The sequence below is a fragment of the Hyperolius riggenbachi genome, chromosome 11, assembly GCF_040937935.1.
Source record: "Hyperolius riggenbachi isolate aHypRig1 chromosome 11, aHypRig1.pri, whole genome shotgun sequence".
Lineage (NCBI taxonomy): Eukaryota > Metazoa > Chordata > Amphibia > Anura > Hyperoliidae > Hyperolius > Hyperolius riggenbachi.
The window spans coordinates 238,787,964-238,813,879 of record NC_090656.1 but is presented as its reverse complement, the minus strand read 5'-3'; the positions used below and the strand labels follow the sequence as shown (position 1 = coordinate 238,813,879).

The 25,916-nt window shown below is 47.7% G+C and overlaps 1 protein-coding gene across 3 annotated transcripts in view; it reads left to right on the top strand.

Moving 5' to 3' along the window:
- The window catches only part of MAPK8IP1 (mitogen-activated protein kinase 8 interacting protein 1), a 269,383-nt gene that overhangs the window by 210,821 nt on the left and 32,646 nt on the right, over positions 1-25,916 (top strand). For 2 of the 3 annotated variants that reach the window (XM_068261710.1, XM_068261708.1), the window contains 4 exons: positions 8,341-8,416; positions 12,522-12,694; positions 16,015-16,121; positions 16,197-16,316. In XM_068261710.1, coding sequence (XP_068117811.1) covers positions 8,341-8,416; positions 12,522-12,694; positions 16,015-16,121; positions 16,197-16,316 — 476 coding nt within the window. The remainder of the gene's footprint in view (positions 1-8,340; positions 8,417-12,521; positions 12,695-16,014; positions 16,122-16,196; positions 16,317-25,916) is intronic. The other variant, XM_068261709.1, reaches the window with a different exon arrangement.

Here is a 25,916-nt window from a genome sequence, read left to right as displayed (position 1 = left end):
AGGTATAGGTGGCCTTAGTATAGGTTAGCTAGGCATAGGTGGCCTCAGTATAGGTAGCTAGGTATAGGTGGCCTCAGTATAGGTTAGCTAGGTATAGGTGGCCTCAGTATAGGTTGGATAGGTATATGTACCCCCAGTATAGGTAGCTAGGTATAGGTGGCCTCAGTATAGGTTAGCTAGGTATAGGTGGCCTCAGTATAGATAGCTAGGTATAGGTGCCCTCAGTATAGGTAGCCAGCTATAGGTGTATCCAGTATAGGTTAGCTAGGTATAGGTGCCCCCGGTATGGGTAGCTAGGTATAGGTGCCCTCAGTATAGGTTAGCTAGGTATAGGTGGCCTCAGTATAGGTTAGCTAGGTATAGGTGGCCTCGGTATAGGTTAGCTAGGTATAGGTGGCCTTAGTATAGGTTAGCTAGGTATAGGTGGCCTTAGTATAGGTTAGCTAGGTATAGGTGGCCTTAGTATAGGTTAGCTAGGTATAAGTGGCCTCAGTATAGGTTAGCTAGGTATAGGTGCCTTAGTATAGGTTAGCTAGTCATAGGTGGCCTCGGTATAGGTTAGCTAGGTATAGGTGGCCTTAGTATAGGTTAGCTAGGTATAAGTGGCCTCAGTATAGGTTAGCTACGTATAGGTGGCCTTAGTATAGGTTAGCTAGGTATAGGTGGCCTCAGTATAGGTAGCCAGGTATAGGTGCCCCCAGTATAAGTAGCCAGCTATAGGTGCTCCCAGTATAGATACCCAGCTAGATTGGTATGGCAGGCAAAGGGTGTATGACAGTGCACTTGATTGGCTGACTGGCGGCTGCTGGCCAGATAGAGGTAGGAAAATGCCTGAACTGGTAGTAAGCATTTGTGTGTGTTGCAGTTTGCATTCAGTTTGGAGGTGATGGAGGTGAAGCCCCTGGAGGTGAGAGAGCCAGGGCTCGCCCACATTTCCCTCTGGGTATCGCATGGTGGTTTGGGGGGCCCGGCAAGTGAGAGAGACTGGGGCCCCCGGCTGTAGTGCGAACCAGTGCTTGTGATCAGTATAGGTTAGCTAGGTATAGGTGGCCTCAGTATAGGTTAGCTAGGTATAGGTGGCCTCAGTATAAGTTAGCTAGGTATAGGTGGCCTTAGTACAGGTTAGATACGTATAGGTGGCCTCAGTACAGGTTAGCTAGGTATAGGTGGCCTCAGTATAGGTTAGCTAGGTATAGGTGGCCTCAGTATAGGTTAGCTAGGTATAGGTAGTCTCAGTATAGGTTAGCTAGATACAGTTGGCCTCAGTATAGGTTAGCTAGGTATAGGTGGCCGTAGTGTAGGTTAGCTAGGTATAGGTGGCCTCAGTATAGGTTAGCTAGGTATAGGTGCCCCCAGTATAGGTAGCTAGGTATAGGTGGCCTCAGTATAGGTTAGCTAGATACAGGTGGCCTCAGTATAGGTTAGCTAGGTATAGGTGGCCTCAGTATAGGTAGCTAGGTATAGGTGGCCTCAGTATAGGTTAGCTAGGTATAGGTGGCCTTAGTATAGGCTAGCTAGGTATAGGTGGCCTTAGTATAGGTTAGCTAGGTATAAGTTGCCTCAGTATAGGTAGCTAGGTATAGGCGGCCTCAGTATAGGTTAGCTAGGTATAGGTGGCCTCAGTATAGGTTAGCTAGGTCTAGGTGGTCTCAGTATAGGTTAGCTAGGTATAGGTGGCCGTAGTGTAGGTTAGCTAGGTATAGGTGGCCTCAGTATAGGTTAGCTAGGTATAGGTGCCCCCAGTATAGGTTAGCTAGGTATAGGTGGCCTCAGTATAGGTTAGCTAGATACAGGTGGCCTCAGTATAGGTAGCTAGGTATAGATGGTCTCAGTATAGGTTACTTTAAGTTAAGATAGGCAGACAGGGACCCCGGCATAGGGAACCAGGGAGCCCCCCTACTGCCAGTATAGGTAGCCAGAGAGTCCCCAACCTCATTTTCCCATAGAGTAACTCTGGATCGGTAGTCGTGCAGATCTCTCTGCAGCAATCCTCGGATCTGGTGTATGTGTTGTACAGTTCAGCTTCTCTCTCCAGTGAAGCTGAACTGTACAACAAGTGATGAGCTCAAGATTTGCTTAGCATGAAAATTCTGCTGTGAGTGGTTTGCAGAGTTTGCATGAACAGAAAGGGAGCTGTCAATCGCTCAGCCCGGCATCTGCACACTTCCCGGACGGGATTAGCTTCCCGCAAAGTTCCACCAATGCAAATGACACACCAGAATGTTCCCTGAACCTCTGGCTGTGCAGCAGGGCCGGTTCTAGTAACAATGGTGCCCCCAGGCAAAATTAACCTGGGGGCCCCTAAATAGATACCCTCGCAACCAAAAAGCGGCAGTAGAGACATTTTGTTGCAGCCATATTTCCTAGTAGGGCCCCTGAGACAGCCCCCTGGCTCTGCCAAAGACTGTGTAGGGACCCTGGGGAGCAACAGTTAAGTTGGGGGCCCCTACAGGCTTTGGGGTCCTGGGGCAATTGCCCCCTTTGCTTCTATGGTAGCGCCGGCCCTGCTGTGCAGTGCTGCAGGATTGCTGGGAGACAATCACACTGTACATCTGTCACACAGGTTTATTCCTGTTCATCAGTGATAGTAAAAATGCTGGATGTAGGAAGATTCGACAGGTAGGTTATTTCGTTGGCGCACCGGCAGGAAAGTAGGAATAGAATTCCCTTATAGGAGGAATTATGGAGAAGCATGTGATCCACCGGCCGCTCTCTGATTTGCTAATCGCACTGCTCCCTGATGTGAGACTAGATCATAGGATCAGGTGACACAGCAGCTGCTATGGGACCCGTAGCCAGGGTGGGGCTGGTGGGGCTGCCTCATGGAGAAGCATGTGATCCACCGGCCGCTCTCTGATTTGCTGATCGCACTGCTTCCTGATGTGAGACTATATGTAAGGATCAGGTGACACAGCTGCTGCTATGAGACCCGTAGCCAGGGTGGGGCTGGTGGGGCTGCCTCATGGAGAAGCATGTGATCCACCGGCCGCTCTTTGATTGGCTGATCGCACTGCTTCCTGATGTGAGACTATATCATAAGATCAGGTGACACAGCAGCTGCTATGGGACCCGTAGCCAGGGTGGGGCTGGTGTGGCATGCCTTATGGAGAAGCATGTGATCCACCGGCCGCTCTCTGATTGGCTGATCGCACTGCTTCCTGATGTGAGACTATATGTAAGGATCAGGTGACACAGCTGCTGCTATGAGACCCGTAGCCAGGGTGGGGCTGGTGGGACAAGCCTCATGGAGAGCTATGGTGAGCCCACTGAGGTGCCTAGTAGGGTCAGCGGAGCATAGGGGATGAGTGACTCGCCTCTCTGGCGATCTTCCAGGCGACCCAGTCTCCATGACTACAGGGCCCTCCCTCATTATGTGACCCGCTGTTGGGTTACATGATGAGAGAGCCAGAAGCCTAACACGGTGCAATACTGCTACTACACGATAGAGGGCGCTCTAATTATAGAGGCTGGGGTGCCTGGAGATAGGAGGTGCTTCTCTCCTCACTGTACATGGGGAAAGGGTCACTTCTGGCTACCGATACACGGGGGGAATCTCTGGATACCTAAAATTGGTGTACGGGGAGGAGGGGTCATGCAGGTGCCTTATAATAAGGGGGAGGAAGCAAACCTGATCTATAGCCACACCTCTGCATAGAATCACAAGCAGCCAATCAGGGACTCACAAAACTGGAAGAGATTTGGCAGCTTTGGTTCTCCTAAGATTCTCAGCCACTGGTGCCTGTACCCCAGGGGTACTTCTAGTAGGTCCAGGGGATACTTGGGCTTGTTTAATTATTACAAAATGTATTGTTTTATTGGAGATATATTTTATTGGCACAATAAGCATACAAATATTACAGCATTCAGTCATATAAAGGAATGACATCCAGTTCCATGCCATGAAAAATAAACAGCTTCACAGTTGTTTATAAGATGGCAATTAGTGAAAATTATCACATCAGATTATTAATGCTGGAACTTAACCATATTAACAAAAAAAAGAGAAAACAAAATAATAAGTAAACAAAAATAATTAGAACATGACATGCTATGTAGCTGCTTCCCAGGTGCTCTGCTACTCGCAGTGCCCTCGGTATAATTAGAACATGACATGCTATGTAGCTGCTTCCCAGGTGCTCTGCTACTCGCAGTGCCCTCGGTATAATTAGAAGGTGACATGCTATGTAGCTGCTTCCTAGGTGCTCTGTTACTTGCAGTGCCCTAGGTATAATTAGAAGATGACCTGCTATGTACCTGCTTCCTAGGTGCTCTGTTACTTGCAGTGCCCTAGGTATAATTAGAAGATGACCTGCTATGTAGCTGCTTCCTAGGTGCTCTGCTACTCAGGGGTGCTCGGATACCCCTCTTCAAAATCCGTGTTGACCCGGATCCGGCTACCCAGATATCTGGATCCAGATCGGATATCCGGATTTGAACTTTTGGGTATCCGATCCGAATCGGATATCCGACCCCAGTATCCAGGATATCCGGGCAAATTCGGAAATCTGGATAGAAAAACCGGAAATGGTCTTTAAATTGTTTTAAAAACGTTTTTTTAGGGTAAATGAGGCATGTAGCATCATTGTGTTTTAATGGGGAACACTGATGATGTGGGGACTTAAAATCTCCCCCCCCCCCCCCAAAAAAAAAAAAAAAAGTGGCTGTCAATTAACATCAGGCCTAGGATTTTAGACAGCAGTCGTGCAGCCCACGTTGTGTCCAAAGTCCAACCACAAAACTGGGACATGGCAGTTTTCAGCCCAGACACCTCCAAAAAATTACGCAGCAATTGTGTTTTGGGTTAAATATAGGTGGTATCAGTGGCCTATGGCACCCTGGCCTAGCGGTGGGAGCTGCACAGGCAGCAGAAGCATGGCAATGCAGCAGCAGCAGGTGTAACGTGTGCCAGGAGCATGCCTGACATGGCAAGTGCCAAGTGACAGTCAGACAGCAGAGGAGAAGGCACTAGTGCACACTGACTGTCACACTGGCACTGCTCAGCAGCACAGCAGTTCTGTAGTAAGCTAACACAGTAATACTACTACTCTAACAACTACTAGCACTGACTGCAGTACTACAGTACTAACTACACAATAACACAGTAATCCTATTCCCTAACCTAACCTATACTGTAGCTAGCTAAGGCTAATAGCTGGCGAGCAGGCAGCAGGCAGCAGCTGGCCTGGTCTGTGCACAGCACACACACAGACACATAGCAGCTGCCTGCAGCACACACTGACTGTCACACAATGACATCAAGCTAATTAATGATTTAACAATAGTGTAGTGATAGTGAAGGGCTTAATCACTGAACAGCTTTATTTATCACTGTGTACAGCCCTTGCTAGGCCAGCAGCACTGGAGCACACACTCTGACTGTCACACAATGAAATCAATCAAGCTAATTAATGATTTAACAATAGTGTAGTGATAGTGAAGGGGTTAATCACTGAACAGATTTAGATTTATAACTGTGTACAGCCCTTGCTAGGCCACCAGCACTGGAGCATGTCTCTCAGTGAGCATTCACAAGCAAGGACGATATGTCTCATCATGGCAGCCCTCCTTATTACACAGGGGGGCTGGCCAGGGTTCCCTTCTGTGATTGGGTGCCAGGGTTTAGGCTGGGAGCCCTCTGATTGGCTCAATGAGGTCAAGTGGGGCTGGCCAGGGTTCCCCTCTGTGATTGGTTGCTAGGGATTTTGCTGGGAGCCCTCTGATTGGCTCCAGGATGTCATCTCCTTAGTTACAGTATTTCGGATCCGGATAACCGCGGATATCCGCGTTATGCGACCAAATATCCGCAGATAGCTATCCAGATTTCTACAGAAATCCAGGATCCGGAATCCGGATTGGATAGCTGAAAAATGGTCTGATATCCGAATTTCCCGGATATCCGGAATCCGGATGAGCACCACTGCTGCTACTTGTAGTGCACCAGCTAGGGACCCCCCAATAGTCCTGAGAACTCTCCCTGACCATACATGTGATTATTTGGACTGACATTGACCCTGCTGTGCTGATATTTTGTTGTTGCATTGTGGTGTGTTGTAGCAACACCCATATACAGTGTAGTATGCGGTTGGTCGAATACTAAAGACCTTTATTTCAAAAATCTAGAAACTATATGAGATTTTTGGCATTTACACCAACAGAAAAGTCAGTGTAAAATACGTAATTTTGCGGAATGTTTGGCCCTTGATCCTCCTCCGCCATGCCACTGTCCCAGTCGGGTACACTTTGCACTCCTTTCTTAAAGCAATTGTGGCTTCAGAGATGCCCCGAAGTCTACTATTAAAGTAAATGGGGCTCATCGCGAATGATCAGTTTTGCGGTAATGTTCGGTAATGGGTTCACAAACACAAAATTGTGATGTTTGGTCATGTTCTATGGCTATTGGCTAGGCTGTTGGATCCATCTGAAAATGGCGCCTGCGAATAATGGCGCATGGTGTTGCCCCTAATTCGTTTGTCACTTATTGCTATTTAACGTTAAAGCCTTATCGTTATTTAGCTGTTTATTTTATTGAAAAATAGTGTTAACACACAGAACCCTCTCTGTACCTATCCCTAACCCTAACCACCCCCTGGTGGTGCCTCACCCTAACCCCCCCCCCCCCCCCCCCCCCGGGGGTGCCTAACCCTAACCACCCCCTGGTGGTGCCTCACCCTAACAACCCCCCGGTGGTGCCTAACCCTAACCACCCCCCTGGTGGTGCCTAACCTTAAGACCCCCCTGGTAGTGCCTAACCTTAAGACCCCCCCTGGTGGTGCCTAACCCTAACCACTCCCCTGGTGGTGCCTAACCCTAAGATCCCCCTGGTGGTGCCTAACCCTAAGAACCCCCTGGTGGTGCCTAACCCTAAGAACCCCCTGGTGGTGCCTAACCATAAGATCCCCCTGGTGGTGCCTAACCCTAAATCTCCCCTGGTGGTGCCTAACCCTAACCTTGACAGTGTTACATTAAATCCATTCACCGTTTTGCAGTTAAATAACTTCTGCAGTTTGGCTTATGTATGGTGCTATTGATAAATAACGTTACTGTGCACAATAACGTCTGCTGTTTGGCAAATGAACGGCACTATTGATAAACAACGTTAGTGTGTGCCGTTTTTCTTCTTTTTTCCCTGTGCGCCATTATTATGCAGTACTAACGCTAAATAGCGATAAGCGTATCTTTTTAATGCAGCGCTATTTTTATGCATAGGTGCTGTGCGCCATTATTCACTGATCTGAGGCTGTTAGGCTATGGTCAGATGCAGGCTATGGTCTATGACTAGGCTATGGTCATATGCAGGCTATGGTCTATGACTAGGCTACGGTCAGATGTAGGCTATGGTCTATGGCTAGGCTATGGTCAGATGCAGGCTATGGTCTATGGCTAGGCTATCAGGCTATGGTCAGAAGCAGGCTATGGTCTATAACTAGTCTAATAGGCAATGGACTACGGCTAGGCTATTAGGCTATGGTCAGAAGCAGGCTATGGTCTATAACTAGTCTAATAGGCAATGGACTACGGCTAGGCTATTAGGCTATGGTCAGAAGCAGGCTATGGTCTATAACTAGTCTAATAGGCAATGGACTATGGCTAGGCTATTAGGCTATCGTCAGAAGCAGGCTATGGTCTATAACTAGTCTAATAGGCAATGGACTACGGCTAGGCTATTAGGCTATCGTCAGAAGCAGGCTATGGTCTATAACTAGTTTATTAGGCTATAATCTACAGCTAGGCTATTGGGCTATGGTCAGATGTAGGTTATGGTGAGATGTAGACTATGGTCAGAAGCAGGCTATGGTCTATAACTAGTCTATTAGGCAATGGTCTACGGCTAGGCTATTAGGCTATGTCCAGATGCAGGCTATGGTCAGATATAGGCAATGGTCTATGGCTAGGCTATTAGGCTATGGCCAGATGTAGGCTATGGCTAGATGTAGGCTATGGCTAGATGTAGGCTATGGCTAGATGTAGGCTATGGCCAGATGTAGGCTATGGCTAGATGTAGGCTATGGTCAGATGTAGGCTATGGTCTATGGCTAGGCTATTAGGCTTTGGCCAGATGTAGGCTATGGCCAGATGTAGGCTATGGTCAGATGTAGGCTATGGTCAGATGTAGGCTATGGTCTATGGCTAGGCTATTAGGCTATGGCCAGATGTAGGCTATGGCCAGATGTAGGCTATGGTCAGAAGCAGGCTATGGTCTATAACTAGTCTATTAGGCAATGGTCTACGGCTAGGCTATTGGACTATGGTGAGATGTAACACTCTCTGCAGTGTTCTTGGTCCTCTCTCTGTAAATGGTTTCTTGTTGCCTGGGAGCCCTCAGTTTTTTATCTCTCCTAGGTGCAGATTCTTTCGGCTTGTTTTCATGCCTGATAAATGGGGAGGAACGCGAGCAGACGCATCGAGCGGTGTTCAGGTGAGTCCGCAGATACTGCCACTTAATTATACTTCATCACATGACCCCTTTCCCATCCCCTCACAGGGAACTCCACAAAGCCATCTCTGGTAAGGCCAGGGTAATCTCTACATGCAATTGTGTCGTACAATGCTTACAGTATAGCTGCTTCAGCTTAAAGGACAAATAGTGAATAAACTAGATTTACTTCCTGTGCTTTCTTCCAGCTCCTAGTGGTCACTCTGTCTCCAGCCTTCTCTCCGGTCCCGGGGGTGGTTCTGAAGACTCACTGCCCCCCGGCATGTTCTGCACATGCGCAGGTGTTCACCTGCACCACGCGCCCCTGTCTCAGCAGTACGCAAGCGCAGTGTGCTCCAGATGACGTGACTGTGCAGTACAGGCGCACGGCCGCACATGTGCAGAAGATGCAGACCCGCCGGGAGTCGGGGAAACTTCAGAGCCAGCCCCGGGACCGGAGAGAAGGCCGGAGCTGCTGTGAGAGGCTGGAAGAAGCACCAGGTAAGTAAAGCTAGTTTATTCTATTGACCTTGTGTGTCCTTTATGGTGGCCATAATGATATAAGTCTACAGCTGATCAATTATATCTGATCAGAATCATTTGGTCATGCCCATTAACGGACAAATTCCTGCTAGCCAGTTTAATGAGATTAATTGAATGGATCCTAATCCTCATAGCTAGCAGCAGAAACATCGCTAAAAGGGGAATAACCCTAACCTGAATTCCCCCCCCCCCTTTTTCCACTGATGAATGAGCTGACCTGCCCCTCTGTTAGTAACCTGAATTCCCACATCCCCCCCCCCCCCCCCCACACACACACACACACTGGTGAATGAGCTGACCTGCCCCTCTGTCAGTAGCCTGAATTCCCACATCCCCCCCTCCCCCACTGGTGAATGAGCTGACCTGCCCCTCTGTCAGTAGCCTGAATTCCCACATCTCCCCCCCCCCCCCACTGATGAATGAGCTGACCTGCCCCTCTGTTAGTAACCTGAATTCCCCCCCCCCCCTTTTCCACTGATGAATGAGCTGACCTGCCCCTCTGTTAGTAACCTGAATTCCCACATCCCCCCCCCCCCCCACACACACACACACACACTGGTGAATGAGCTGACCTGCCCCTCTGTCAGTAGCCTGAATTCCCACATCTCCCCCCTCCCCCACTGGTGATTGAGCTGACCTGCCCCTCCGTTAGTAGCCTAAATTCCCACATCCCCCCCCACCTGTGAATCAGCTGACATGCCTCTCCGTTAGTAGCCTGAATTCCCCCCAGTGGTGAATGAAGTGACCTGCCCTGTACTCCCATGTGTCATCCACATCTGATGGAAGGTATGTGTCTCTTCTCTGCTATGCTGAGTGCCACGTGCAGGAGTGTTTCGGAGATGTGGCGATAGCCAGACAACATATTACATCTCCCTCCGAGGCTCACCCTCGCGGAAGGTTCGGTTCGTGTGAACTTTCACGAACCGCAATAGACTTCAATGGGGAGGCGAATTTTACATTTTAGAAACATTTCTACCGGCTGTAAAAATGATAGAAAACATGTTTCAAGGGTTCTAATACCTGGAGGAAGACATGATTGAGTGAAATACACATCAAAAGTCCCAGGCAAACATCTAGATTTCACATAAACCCCTATTTTAAGGTCACAAATCTCGTGCAATGTTCAATTACAGGCCTACACTGCTTTACAACATCAGGCAGTGTATCTCTCTCCCTCTCTCCTCTCGCTGGGAGGAGGGTCTCATCTTCCAGGGAATTGTAGAATTTCAAAAGCCAGCTTATATACCTTGGCCGGGAATTGAGACCCAGGTCTAATTGCTTGGTAGATAGCTCTCTTAACCACTATACTACCACAAACACTACATGCTGAAGCTCATTTTTCTCTTGGATATATCATAATGGTACATGCTAGGCTGGATTCAGAATGTAGTGTTGATGGTGGTATAGCGGTTAAAGTGGTCTAACACCCAGCATTTCAACTTTGCTTTAAAAGATTGCTTACAGCTTAGAAACGATTATGCCAGATTTTTTTTTTAGCAGAAATTCACTGAATGGATTAAACATGACATTTTAGTGCTGCATTTAGCTAGAAATCCTCCTCCGTGCTTAGGTTTAGTTACAAATGTATCTATTTACAAAGTAATAAACAAACACTGCTCTGAGAGAACAAAGAGCGCTTCCCCGGCAGGCTTTTCAGAGGTCTATTAGCATTCCAAACAAAGATACATTTGTAACTAAAGATAAGAATGGATGCAGATTCCTAGTTAAATCCAACACTAAAATGTCATGTTTAACCCATTCAGTGAATTTCTGCTTAAAAAAAAATCTGGCATAATTTCTAAGCTGTAAGCAATCTTTTAAAGCAAAGTTGTAATGCTGGGTGTTAAACCGCTTTAAGAGAGCTATCTACCATGCACTCAGACCTGGGTTCAATTACCGGCCAAGGTATGTAAGCTGGCTTTTGAAAGCCTACAAATCTTTAAGCAAGCTCATTTTTCTCTAGGATATATCATAATGGTACATGCTAGGCTGGTTTCAGAATGTAGTATTGGAGGTGGTATAGCAGTTAAGAGAGCTATCTACCATGCACTCAGACCTGGGTTCAACTCCCGGCCAAGCTATGTAAGCTGGCTTTTGAAAGCCTACAAATCTTTAAGCAAGCTCATTTTTCTCTAGGATATATCATAATGGTACATGCTAGGCTGCCTTCAGCATGTAGTGTTGGTGGTGGTATAGCGGTTAAGAGAGTTATCTACCAAGCACTCAGACCTGGGTTCAATTCCTGGCCAAGACCTGGGTTCAATTCCCGGCCAATGTATATAAGCTGGCTTTTGAAAGGCTACAAATCTTTAAGCAAGCTCATTTTTCTCTTGGATATATCATAATGGTACATGCTAGGCTGGTTTCAGAATGTAGTGGTGGTATAGCGGTTAAGAGAGCTATCTACCATGCACACAGACCTGGGTTCAATTCCCGGCCAAGGTATGTAAGCTGGCTTTTGAAAGCCTACAAATCTTTCAGCAAGCTCATTTTTTCTCTAGGATATATCATAATGGTACATGCTAGGCTGCCTTCAGCATGTAGTGTTGGTGGGGGTATAGCGGTTAAGAGAGCTATCTACCAAGCACTCCGACCTGGGTTCAATTCCCGACCAAAACCTGGGTTCAATTCTCGGCCATGGTATATAAGCTGGCTTTTGAAATTCTACAATTCCCTGGAAGATGAGACCCTCCTCCCTCTGCTAGGAGGGAGTGAGGGAGGAGGCAAGAGGGAGTGAGGGAGGAAGGAATATAAGGAACAACAATTAGCTAGGAACAAGCCTATAAGAGCCTAACTAAACTCTCCCTAGCAGAGTCTGTCAGCAGCTGTTCCTTAACTAATTACTGTACTCAGACTAGTGAGTAAAACGGCACAAGGACCTTGCCTTGTTTAAGGAGGGGGGGGGGGGCTCCAAGAGTGATTGCAGTCTGATTGACAACAATGTGCCTGCTGACTGTGATGTAGAGGGTCAAAGTTTTGCTCAATAGAGCATTATGGGGCAAATCAAACTTCCGGGAAAGTTCGCCTGCTCTTGGCGAACGCGAACCACCGAAGTCCACCTGGAACCATTCACCAGCGAACCGCTCGTGACATCTCTACTTCAGTGTACAAGCACATTGCGGCCAATCACTATGTGGCTACAGAAGCTGGCTGACGTGGGGGAGGGTGTGATACTGAGTGAGGGGATCTGTGACACTCACTACTGTATTATATAGCAATATTATAGACCTATTGTGTGCCCAATAAACAGCCTGCCAGTTGGGTTTTGTCTAATCTGCTGCTATACACTGTGGCTCTTGGTTCTGTTGTGTCAGAACCGTCACAGAGGGGGCGGCAGCACAATGTAGTCACGCCCCTGCAGAGGAAGCCAGTAAGGTTAGAGGAAGAATTATTTACCTTGTCATGGGCAGTATTGCATCCTCATCCATCTCCAAAGGACATCATGAATAGATGGCACAATGTATATCAGAATAGAGTCTTCTAGGACGTCCGCAGCAAGGGCAGGGAAATACCTGTGATATGTTTGTTCTTGTACACCGTGATTTATTTCTACCCTTGGTTGCAGGTTCATGCCACGCCACCCGGGGGAGCTAGAGCTGGAGACAGAAGATCCATTATTGGTGGAGGTCCAAGCAGAAGATTATTGGTATGAGGGATACAACATGAGGACGGGGGAGCAGGGGATCTTTCCTGCCTACTATGCAGTCCAGGTCACGAAGGAACCAGATCTTACAGCAGGTGAGAAGACCTCTTTACTGAAAGTGCCTCCTCTGGTGGCAACGTAAAGCAGACCTGTCACTAGAGACCCTAATTATAGAAGACCTCTTTACTGAACGCACAAGAGCCTCCTCTGGTGAGCAGGGAGGGGCAGAGGCAAGAGAGGCTCCAGCCTCAGGGTGCAGTGTAGGAGGGGACGCAGGGCGGGCCCGAAGTAGAGGCGAGAGAGTCTCCAGTCTCGGCGCAGTGTAGGAGGGGGCGCAGGGTGGGGTCAAGGCAGAGGTGAGAGAGGCTCCAGCTGCAGGGTGCAGTGTAGGAGGGGACGCAGGAGGGGCCGAGGCAGAGCCGAGAGAGGCTCCAATCTCAAGGCATAGTGTAGGAGGGGGCAGAGGCAGAGGCAAGAGAGGCTCCAGCCTCAGGGTGCAGTGTAGGAGGGGGGCGCACAACTCACTCAGCTATCATTCCCCTATTATTGTGTCTGAAGCAGAGAGAAATAAGAAAAGGGGATACATGGCAGTGACTGCAAGCCAGATAACTAGAGATTAAGGTGTTGGGGCGCATCTTAGTGTAATAGCAATCAGTGTGTGATGGCTGGGGTGGGAGGGATGAGGGAGGGGCCTCTTAGTCTGATAGCAATCAGTGTGTGACGGCTGGAGTGGGAGGGATGGGGAGGGGCCTCTTAGTGTAATAGCAATCAGTGTGTGAGGTCTGGGGTGGGAGGGATGGAGGAGGGGCCTCTTAGTGTAATAGCAATCAGTGTGTGACCGCTGGGGTGGGAGGGATGGGGAGAGGCCTCTTAGTGTAATAGCAATCAGTGTGTGACACTGGGGTGGGAGGAATGGAGGGGTGCATCTTAGTGTAATAGCAATCAGTGTGTGACGGCTGGGGTGGGAGGGATGGGGGAGGGGCCTCTTAGTGTAATAGCAATCAGTGTGTGACGGCTGGGGTGGGAGGGATGGAGGGGCCTCTTAGTGTAATAGCAATCAGTGTGTGACGGCTGGGGTGAGAGGGATGGGGAGGGGCCTCTTAGTCTAATAGCAATCAGTGTGTGACGGCTGGGGTGGGAGGGATGGGGGGGGGGCTCTTAGTGTAATAGCAATCAGTATTTGATGGCTGGGGTGGGAGGGATGGGCGAGGGGGCTCTTAGTGTAATAGCAATCAGTGTGTGACGGCTGGGGTGGGAGGGATGGGGAGGTGCCTTTTAGTGTAATAGCAATCAGTGTGTGACGGCTGGGGTGGGAGGGATGCAGGGGCCTCTTAGTGTAATAGCAATCAGTGTGTGATGGCTGCGGTGGGAGGGATGAGGAGGGGCCTCTTAGTGTAATAGCAATCAGTGTGTGACGGCTGGGGTGGGAGGGATGGAGGGGCGCATCTTAGTGTAATAGCAATCAGTGTGTGACGGCTGGGGTGGGAGGGATGGGGAGGGGCCTCTTAGTCTAATAGCAATCAGTGTGTGACGGCTGGGGTGGGAGGGATGGGGAGGGGCCTCTTAGTCTAATAGCAATCAGTGTGTGACAGCTGGGGTGGGAGGGATGGAAGGGCGCATCTTAGTGTAATAGCAATCAGTGTGTGACGGTTGGGGTGGGAGGGATGGAGGGGCGCATCTTAGTGTAATAGCAATCAGTGTGTGATGGCTGGGGTGGGAGGGATGGAGGGGCGCACTTTGGTGTCTCAGTTTTGGGTGCTGGAGGACCTTGTCCCAGCTCTGCTGGTGAGCAATGTAAAGCAGGCCTGTCACTAGAGAGCCTAAGTATTTCAAATCGTCCGAAAGATTAATGCCAGTGTGTTGTGCAATGACTGGCATCAGCAGGTGTTTCTCCAAATCCTTCCTGTAACAGAACGTGCAGGAAACTCCTCTTTATGTGGGACGCAGCGAAGCGCTGCCATGGGGGCCATTATGAATAGCAGCTACAACCATTTACGCTTTAGAAACGTAGAATATTGGTAAATGTTACCGATGTTCTACTAGCCGAAATTGGGCGCCCAAATTTGCTAGCGCCCCTTTTTCATGCACCTGGACACAGATAGCAATGAAAGCCTGACCTAATCATAAGCCCCTCCCAGCAGAGGCTGCCTTAGGGGAGAGCGAGTGGGTGATCGCCCCAGGCCCCGCACCTGAAGGGGGCTCCGCAATCATGCCGACTGCGTTCGTACTGAGAGCCCCGTTTTTCCTGGTCGGATCATGCTCAGGTGCTTACCCATCGGCGCACGTGTCCTTGATTGCGTGCCCACAGACGAGCGTGCCCTGCGCATTGACATCGTGATTGACATCATGCACATAGAACTCCCGGCCATGGGCACACAAAATGCCACCGACCCGGAGCCGACCACTGTGAGTCTGCCACAATCAACCTCTCAGAGGACTCAGGAGCATCATATTTTGGAATTTGCTAAACAGGTAAAGACTCTACAATACCACCAACAGAATGAGAGTCAGCCAGCAAAGTCAGGCCAACAGACACAACACATATCACCCTGTCCCCTGGTGGTGGTGCAGAAAAGGCATGGGGAGCTCCCCAGCTTCCCACCCAGCCTAGCACCCATCCCCAGCCAGTGTGATACACACCCCTAGCTCCCCAGCCAGCCTCTACCTATCCTTAGCTTCCCATCCAGCCTAGCACCCATCCCCAGCCAGTCAGGTACACACCCCTAGCTCCCCAGCCAGCCTGTATCTAACCCAAGCTCCCCAGCCAGCCTGTATCTATCCCTAGCCAGTCAGGTACACACCCCTAGCTCCCCAGCCAGCCTGTATCTAACCCAAGCTCCCCAGCCAGCCTGTATCTATCCCTAGCCAGTCAGGTACACACCCCTAGCTCCCCAGCCAGCCTGTATCTATCCTAAGCTCCCCATCCAGCCTCTACCTATCCTTTGCTCCCCAGCCAGCCTGTATCTATCCCAAGCTCCCCAGCCAGCCTCTACCTATCCTTAGCTCCCCATCCAGCCTGGTACCCATCCCTAGCTCCCCAGCCATCCTTCACCCATCCAATGCTCCCCAGCCAGCCTAGTACCCACCCCCAGTTCCCCAGCCAGCTTAGTACACATCTCCAGTTTATTGGTTAGCTTAGTGGCCATTAAAAAACGTAATTGTTTTAAAACAATAATAAGGAATTCTGCATTAGAAGTGGACAAGCCCGGTGAGCATGGTGGTACAGTATATGGCCTACACTTATGGCTGTAGGACCTGCATATGACACTCGCCCCAGGCCCCGCCTACTCTAAGGCCGCCTCTGCTCCCAGCCAGTCACTAGCGTTTTTTATCCTTTGTTGGACGGCGTTTGAGGGGTATGAACTGTCGGGTGTTGAACTGTCTTTGCTCACTCTTGGCTTTTTATCCTCTGCAGAGACACGGGCCTCGGATTGGGTGGATCAGTTCTGGGTGAAGTTCCTGGGATCAGTACAAGTTCCATATCACAAAGGGACGGACGTTCTCTGCACCGCCATGCAGAAGGTGGGTGTAGAGTCCCTCTGTGGCGCATCACACAACGTTACTGCTACTTGGCTGAACCTGAGCTTGTTCTTTCAGATCGCCTTGTCCCGCCGCCTTACTGTGCTCTCTAACCCGCCGTCTAGCTGCATACTGGAGATCAGCCTGCGAGGACTGAAGATCGCGGTGCATGGGGAGGATCCTCAGGATCACAGCCAGGTACGGCACACACAACCAGTGGCGTAGCTAAGGAGCTGTGGGCCCCGGTGCAAGTTTTACATGGGGCCCCCCCAAGCACTCTATACATAACAATTGATACGGCGCACCAAAACCTGCTAAGGACAACCCCAGTGTCAGAGGTGCAAGAAGGGGATGGGGAACAGTTTGTTAAGGATTACTACTATTCAAAGCATCTATAGAAGTGGTTATTACCAGCACAGGACCAACAGAGAGCTAATACTGTGATAGAGGGTGGACCCTTCAGGGCCCCTCTGGCCCAAGGGCCCCGATGCGGTCGCTACCTCTGCACCCCCTATTGCTACGCCCCTGCACACAACCATATCTGGACAAACTCAACAAAAGTAAGACTTACGGTGCGTGCAATCTACTTAACACGGCTGAGCCAGCCGCTCGTGGCCCCCTCAGGCAACAATCCAGTGTGTGTACAGGTCCCCCCCATTAAACCTCGTTTAAAGATCCCAAATGCCAGACCTAATGCTGGATCCACACCATTCAATTTTTTGGCCAATTTACATGCCCAATCGATTATTTCCAGCATGTCTGATCTGAGGATCGATCGATGTTATGAGCGATTTTATGAACGATTTCCATAGAAACGAACGGAAATCGGTCATAAAATCAGTCATACAATCGATTGATCCTCAGATCGGACATGCTGGAAATAATCGACCAGGCATGTAAAGCGGCTGAAAAATTGTATGGTGTGGATCCAGCATGAAACGTCAAGTCATTCATGTCATTTAGAAATTAGTTTTGCCTATCGTTTTATTTTAGCGTTTTAAAATTCATTTTTAAGAGGTCAATGCATAAATTATCGTTTTGAAGCTTTTAGCTTACAAAGACTGTATATCGCTTTTGGAATTAACCTTGTTTTCGGAATTACAATGCGTAAATTATACTTTTCAAATGTATAGTCTAATATATTGTTTTTTATACTACGGTTATTTTAAGATTGTTAATGCATATATTATAGTTAGGCTATTTATTATATTATAAATATACAGTATAGCTTTTGGATTTTTTTTTTATATTACCGTTATTTTAAGATTTTTAATGCGACAAGAAGTTAAATAATCGTACTCAATGCCAAGCTGCTGCAGCTAAAGCGAACAAAATTTTGGGATGCATTAAAAGGGAAATAAAAACTTGAGATGCTAGCATAATATTGCCCCTGTTTAACTCTCTAGTAAGGCCACATCTGGAATATGGAATTCAGTTCTGGGCACCACATTACAAAAAAGATATTGTAGTCTTAGAGCAGGTGCAGAGACGAGCTACAAAATTGATACGTGGGATGGAAGGTCTCACTTACCAAGAAAGGTTAGATAAACTGGGTTTATTTAGTCTAGAGAAAAGACGCCTTAGAGGAGATCTAATTAACATGTATAAATACATCAGAGGACAATATAATAGCTTGGCGGATGAGCTTTTTGTCCCTTGGCCTTCTCAAAGGACTAGAGGACATGATCTGCGCATGGAGAAAAAAAGTTTTAGCCATTTATTTAGGAAAGGGTTCTTTACAGTAAGAGTGATTAAGATGTGGAATGCATTGCCACAGTAAGTCGTTATGGCAAACTCTATACCTGCATTTAAAGGAGGCTTAGATGCTTTCCTTGCGTTGAAAGACATCCATGGCTACAATTACTAGGTAATGCCTAATGATGTTGATCCAGGGATTTTATCTGATTGCCATCTGGAGTCGGGAAGGAATTTTTCCCTTTTGGGGCTAATTGGACTATGCCTTGTAAGGGTTTTTCACCTTCCTCTGGTTTAACAGGGATATGTGAGGGAGCAGGCTGGTGTTGTACTTTGTTCTCTGGTTGAACTCGATGGACGTATGTCTTTTTTCAACCCAAGTAACTATGTAACTATGTAACTATGTAATGCGTACGTTATTGTAAGGCTTTTTATACTATTAGAAATATATAGTTTTTATATTCATGTTATTTGCAGCTAAGTAGGTGGATTTTTAGGGTCAGGCACCAGCAGGGAGGTCTTATGCTAGGTACACACCATACATTTTGTTGGCAGGTAAACATTGGATCTGGCAGGTAAATCTGCAAGAAAATAGTTTTGTGTGTACGTAACAGGTTTGGGCGCCACAAGGGGGGTTTTAGGGTTACCCAACACCAGGGGAGGTCTAAGGGTTAGGGATAGGGTTAGGGTTAGGCAACACCAGGGGAGGTCTAAGGGTTAGGGATAGGGTTAGGGTTAGGCAACACTAGGGGAGGTCTAAGGGTTAGGGTTAGGTACAGGGAGGTAGATATGCTCATCATCACTGTTGTTTTTTGCAATCACGAGGTCGTAATCGGCATTCGTCATTGGCTCTCGATCACGAATGCCAATCGATACCCGACTCCTGATCACGAGTTTAAATGCAGTAATGACAGTTGATGTATTTACCGCATTTAAATGTATTTTTTTTCTTTTAAACTTTAAAATCGATTTTCTCAAAAACTATAAGGTCTTTTTGAAAAAAAAATGTTTCTTCTTGTTCCTACTGTTCTTCTTAACATATCCGGAAAATTTGGTTTTTCTAGCAAGTAAGGGGGCTTTGCTATTAAAGGGAACCAGAGATGAAGCACCCTTGTGTATTTTACCATATATATCAGTAAGAACATTAGAGAAAACATCTACCCTGCTCTCTGTTTCATCCTCACTGCTCAGCCTGCTTGTTATCAGCTGTGATAAGAATCCTGGACTGAGCATTCAGTCTGGCTTTGCAGGGAATAATTATAGCTGAGTCATTATAGCAGAGCCACAAGGGGGCAGGCTTGGGCTTGAAAAGACACCAGAGAAGACAGACTCAGCTATAATCTTTCCGTAGCAAAGCTAGACCTCTTATCAGAGGTGATAACAGTCAGATTAAACAGAGAACAATGAAACAAAGAGCAGATTTAGGTGTTTACTGTCATGTTCCCACTGATTTATAAGGTAAAATACAAGAGGGTGCTTCATCTCTGGTTCTCTTTAAAGAGGCTCCGTAACAAAAATTGCATCCTGTTTTTTATCATCCTACAAGTTCCAAAAGCTATTTTAATGTGTTCTGGCTTACTGCAGCAAGTTCTACTATCACAGTCTCTGTAATAAATCAATGTATCTTTCCCCTGTCAGACTTGTCGGCCTGTGTCTGGAAGGCTGCCAAGTTCTTCAGTGTTGTGGTTCTGATATGAACTCCCCCTTCCAGGCCCCTCTATGCACACTGCCTGTGTATTGTTTAGATTAGGGCAGCTTCTCTCTTCTCTCTTATCTTTTACAAGCTGGATAAATCGTCCTCTGAGCTGGCTGGGCTTTCACATACTGAGGAATTATAGACAAGGGCAAAGCTGTTTGCAGGAAGAAAAGAGCAGCCTGAAACTTCAGTGCATGAGATTCTGCAGGGGGAAAGAAACACACAAATGAAATGATCTCTTGAGATTCAAAAGGAAAGGTGTATACAGCCTGCTTGTGTATGAATGTATTTTCTATGTGTGGACATACTGTACATCAACCTACTTCCTGTTTTGGTGGCCATTTTGTTTGTTTATAAACAAACTTTTTAAAACTGTTTTTAACCACTTTTAATGCGGCGAAATTGTGACAGAGGGTAATAGGAGATTCCCCCTAACGCACTGGTATGTTTACTTTTGTGCGATTTTAACAATACAGATTCTCTTTAACCGCTAAAGTCGGCGGGTTTTGGTGGGTTTTTATTCACAAATACTTTTTTCCTTTGAAAATTAAAAATCAATTTGCTGAAAAACTATTAGGTCTTTTTGAAACATTTTTTTTCCTCTCGTTCCCAATCTTCTTCTTAACATATCTGGCTCATGTTTCTAGCATGTAAGGGGGCTTTGCTATTACGGTAACCGTAAAAATCTGCGTTTTTTTAATCACGAATCACGACTGGTGATTACATGAAGTTATTCAGCTGAAAACCGCACTTGAGTCGGATATCTGTTTCTATTTGTGATCGTGATCACAAGTCAATTCGTAAGTGGGCAGAGTTGAATTTGTGATCACTCGAATTCATGATTGGGGTATCCGAGCATCACTGCAGGGAGGGCTCTGTGTGAGAGTAGGGTTTGGTATAGTTGCAGTAAAATATCTGTAATATTTAACATTTCTTTCCCATGCTTAATACAAATGTAAATATCGTTTTATGGTTATAGACCAAATTTTCCAATTTTATTACCATTATTTCAACATATTTATACTTGATTTTAAATCATGATTTAGAAACCATAAGAAAATTGTTATAGATAATACAGGGCCGGATTTACCATTAGGCACTGTAGGCACGTGCCTAGGGGCGGAGCCTTTCGTTAGGGGCGGGCGGATCACTGCCCACGCAAAGTGCCTCTTTCTTTTCTTCCCTCCCTCCCTGCATTTGTTAAAAAAAATGGCAGCGCAGCAGGCAGCGGCTCCATCCTTCCGTGAGCGGCGCATGTAAAGTGACGTTTCCTGCGTTCCAGACCCAGCGCTGATCTCACTCCTAAGCAGCGCCCCTTGCATCCTCTCCATGTCACGCTGTGTGTAACCATGGAGAGGACGCAGGGGGCGCTGCTCAGGAGTGACGTTAGCTGCCTGGAACGCATGGAGCAGTGAGCACCATCCCTGCTACCGCCGAGGAGGGCACTTGGGCGGCCGCCGCTCCTCCGGATCTCATTCGGTCTGCTCTGCATGGCCTTCTTCTGCCATCAAGTTCCCCTCAGCTGCACCCCTGAGCCACGCCGCGCGGCATAGTTGGGAGAAGAGGGACTTGCAGTTTCAGTGGCTCCGCCCCCTTTGACTCCTGGGAGAGCTGCCTGGATCTGAACTGTGCACAGGACAGAAGGTAAACCTGAAGACGTGCACTGTATGTATTGTTTACAGAGTGTGGTCAATTGCCCGCTAATCTGTGTCTAATCACAAGTTGTTATTTCTCCCCGTGTCACCTGACTGCCACTTTAGTTAAAGGAGTCAGCAAACAGATAACGCTACCTCCAGTACTACTACCCAGTTCTTCCTCCAGCTGCTATGTCCCTCACCACAGCTCTGCTCTCCGCTGCTGCCCCCCGATCCCAGACCTCCTGGTCGTCCTCTACTGCATCTGTGCGAGCGCCGCTGTCATTCACCTCCACGTGGCCCAGGGTGTACTGCGCAGGCTCAGTAATTCTGCGCCTGCGCAGTATGCTCTGGACCATGTGGAGGTGATTGACAGTGGTGCAGTAAACGCGAGGGACATAGCAGATGTGAGAGGCTGAAGGAATGCCTGGCTAAGTAGTACTGGGGGTACCATTATCTGATTGATGACTCCTTTAAGCTAATTTGAAAGCACAGGATGTTAAGCCTATGTCTGCTTCCATGAAATAAGGAAGTAGACACATTGCAGATTTATTGCAGCTGTAATGAAACTTTAAAGGTTATTATGCTGTTCAGGGCTGTTACGTCGGTACAAAAATCATCCAATTCCGACTCCGACTCCTCAGTTTATGAAACTACCAACTCCGACTCTCCGACTCCTTAGTATAATACTAACAAGGGCTGCGGATTTATTACAAAAATCTTACGACTACCGACTCAGACTCCTAAGTTTACGAAACCTCCCTACTCCGACTCCAGGTACTTAAAATTGCTCCGACTCCAACTCCACAGCCCTGATGCTGTTGTGTATCTTTTAGAGCACAGCGGAAGTTCTGTGTTCAGGTCCGCTTTAACCCTTCCACTGACTGCTCTCTGTATGTGCTCTCTTTACCTATCTCGCCTGCTGTACTCTCAGACTTACCTACCCCTACTGACTCCTCTCTGCGCTCTCCCACCTACCTACCCCCACTGACTCCTCTCTGTGCTCTCCCACCTACCTACCCCCACTGACTCCTCTCTGTGCTCTCCCGTCTACCTACCCCCACTGACTCCTCTCTGTGCTCTCCCACCTACCTACCCCCACTGACTCCTCTCTGTGCTCTCCCACCTACCTACCCCCACTGACTCCTCTCTGTGCTCTCCCACCTACCTACCCCCACTGACTCCTCTCTGTGCTCTCCCACCTACCTACCCCCACTGACTCCTCTCTGTGCTCTCCCACCTACCTACCCCCACTGACTCCTCTCTGTGCTCTCCCACCTACCTACCCCCACTGACTCCTCTCTGTGCTCTCCCACCTACCTACCCCCACTGACTCCTCTCTGTGCTCTCCCACCTACCTACTCCCACTGACTCCTCTCTGTGCTCTCTATACCTACCTGCTGTACTTCTGCACTAACCAGGGGCGTAACTATAGGAGATGCAACCCCTTCAGCAACAGGGGGCCAGGGGGTTTTTGGGGGGGGGCAGGAGCATAAGCGCCATGTGCGGGGGGAGCGCTGCCACCTGTTTGAGGGACCCCTAAAGTGTTGAACTGGCCGGGGCGTCTAATAGATGCCGAGACAGTTCTTTTCCAGCTACCTGCAGCTCACCTCAGCCTGCAGGACTTTTCTAGGAAGCAGAGCAGGGCTAAGGGAAGATGGCATCCGAAGCCCTGCACTGGAGACTTTGCGTGTCTCCAATACAGGGCTTCGGATGCCATCTTCCAGTAGCCCTGCTATTCCTTTCAGCGCAGGAGATTTGAGCAGGAGGATCGTCGGGGGAGCTGCACGCCAGAGGCCAGCCGGGAGAGAAGACTTCTGCCAGGTGAGTGAATAATTTTTTTTGGAGGTGAAATGCTGCCCACATTGTGGTTACTTCCTGGTGAAGTGCAGCCCACATTATGATTATTTTCTAGCGTTAGGCTGACCACTGTCCGATTATTTTCTGCTGAAATGCTGTCCACTTTACAATATTTTTAGTGCAATTCTGCACACATTACGATTATTTTATGGTGAAACATTGCGGCATTACGATTATTTTATGGTGAAACGCTGCCCAATTACAATTATTTTATAGTGAAATGCTGCCCCATTGCAATTATTTTATATTGAAACGCTACCCAATTACGATTATTTGGCACCTATTGGTGGGGCCCATCCAACTTTTTTTGGGGTGAGGGCCCAGTGATTTCTAGTTACGCCCCTGCACCTAACTATCCTTACTGACTTCTCTCTGTGCTTTCTATACCTATTTACTGTATTTTCCCACCTACCTACCCCCATTGACTTCTTGCTGTGCCCTCTATACCTACCTGCTGGGTTCTCCCACCTACCTATCTGGACATCTATATTACATTGCATGGTTTTATTAAGTAAGAAAAAGGGGCGTGGCATTAGGGGTGTGTCCTGTGTTAAGGGGCGGAGTTTAGGGCGCCAGAGCTTATGTGCCTATAGGCTCCTGAGCTGTAAATCCGGCCCTGAGATAATATATTTCGTCTATATCCTGCACCTTTTTTGCATGTACGCCTCCAGGTAGCCTTCAACAGCATAGGACAAGAATATGAACAGAAGACATCCTAATAATAACAGTACAGTGTAGATAATGCAACAGTGACACCTAGAGGCTGGAGGCAAGAAAACCACATTCCTCCTCTAGTGGTATAAAAGACATTATTTAAAAACAGTTCTGGAAAAAGGCAGCAACACTGTACATAGCACTAGTAGCAATCTATGGGAAGATAACATCAAATATAATACCAGGGATGCTCATCCGGATTTCAGATATCTGGGTAACTCGGATATCCGAACTTTTTTTACACTATCCGATTCGGATTCCGGATTCTTTTTAAAATCCGGATAGCTATCTGCGGATAGTTTTACAGCCAACCCGGATATCAGCGGATTTCTCCCAGATATCCAAATCCGGATTACAGGTTCAATGGCAAAAAGACAAGTCTGGAAGATTCCAGGGCAAGGGTGGGAAGGATGAAAAGCTAGGTGGCCATGCAACCCTTCCTTGCATTTTGTGTTCAACAGTTGTCTGAAGAAAACCCCAGATAGCCATTTAGCAGCCATGACATATACACAGTCCTTGTGGCACAATTGGTTAGTGCATTTGGCTGTTAACTGAAATGTTGGTGGTTCAAGCCTACCCAGGGAGACCCTTGCCTTTTGTGTTTTGTGAAGGGAACTAATGTACCCTTCTTAAACTTGAAGATTGTATACAAATGTAAGCAGACTGCAGAGTGGCGCAGCAGAAGTGTGCTGGGCCCATGACCACGAGGTTGATGGATTGAAACCTTCCTCTGCTAGGCATGATTTCATTTTTGCACCTCGCTTTATCAGAATCAGAATCAATTTTATTTCGCCAAGTAAGTTTGCACCTACAAGGAATTTGTCTTGGCAGGTGCTTAACAAACACAAACAAAAACAATACAAGGGCAGACAATGTGTATATTACAAGTCAAGGACATTATAAGTATAGTGGTAGTAAGCAATGTGACAATTGTTCATTTACAGTTCTGTGCTGATTACTATCAAGTCCTAGCAGCTCTAACGTGGTTCAGCATTAAGTATGGCTACCGCTTGAGGAAAAAAGCTGTTCCTGTGTCTGGAGGTTTTGGTAGCGGTTATCGCATGGGAAAAACGGTTTCCATAGCCCTGTAAGAGAAAGTGTAATAAGGGCCCTGCCGTAACATAGATATTACGGTAGCTAAGACTACTCCTGGGCCTTTCTTGTAGTTGAAGAGATGAGTGAACTGTGACACCACACTTAAAAAAAAAAAAAAAACAGCAAACAGAGAAGCTTCCCTGTATTGGAGCATTGGATTTGGTAAAGTCTTAAAGGGACACTTAAGTCAAACAAAAAAAAAATGAGTTTTACTCACCTGGGGCTTCCAATAGCCTGCTGCAGCTGTCCAGTGCCCTCGCCATCTCCCTCCGATCCTCCTGGCCTCGCCGGCAGCCACTTCCTGTTTCGGTGACAGGAGCTGACAGGCTGGGGACGGGAGTGATTCTTCGCGTTCCTGGCCACAATAGCGCCATCTATGCTGCTATAGCATATATCATATACCATATAGCAGCATAGAGGGTGCTAATGTGTCTGGGAACGCGAAGAATCACTCGTGTGCCTGTCAGCTCCTGTCACCGAAACAGGAAGTGGCTGCCGGCGGGGCCAGGAGGATTGGAGGGAGACGGCGAGGGCACCGGACAGCTGCAGGGGGCTATTGGAGGCCCTGGGTGAGTAAAACTCATTTTTTTTGTTTGACTTAAGTGTCCCTTTAAGCCAATGTGTTGTAAGACACAAGTAAGCTTTAGGTTAGCAGGAATGGTTGCATGGCCACCTAGCTTTTCATCCTTCCCAGGCCAGCTAGGGTGGCTTCAGCCTGTAGTGTTGGTAGTATAGTGGTGAGCATAGCTGCCCTCCACGCAGTTGACCTAGGTTCAATCCCTGGGTTAGATTCCTGGCTAATGTATGTGAGCGTGCTTTTGACATCCTACAAATCCCTGGAATACAAGATACTCCTCCGGGGGAGGGGGGTAAGAGGCTAGAAGGTGTTTTTAAAGGTTAGAAATGGTTTTAAAGCATTTTGAAAGGCACTTCCGGTTTCTCTATCCGGATAATGCGTTAGGATATCCGTGTTCATGCGGATATCTAAAAGTTCAGATTCGGATATCCGAATCGGATCCGGATATCTGAAAATCCGGATCCGGATCAATTCGGATTTTAAAAAGTACTACCCGAGCAACACTGTATAATACTCTGCATTATTTA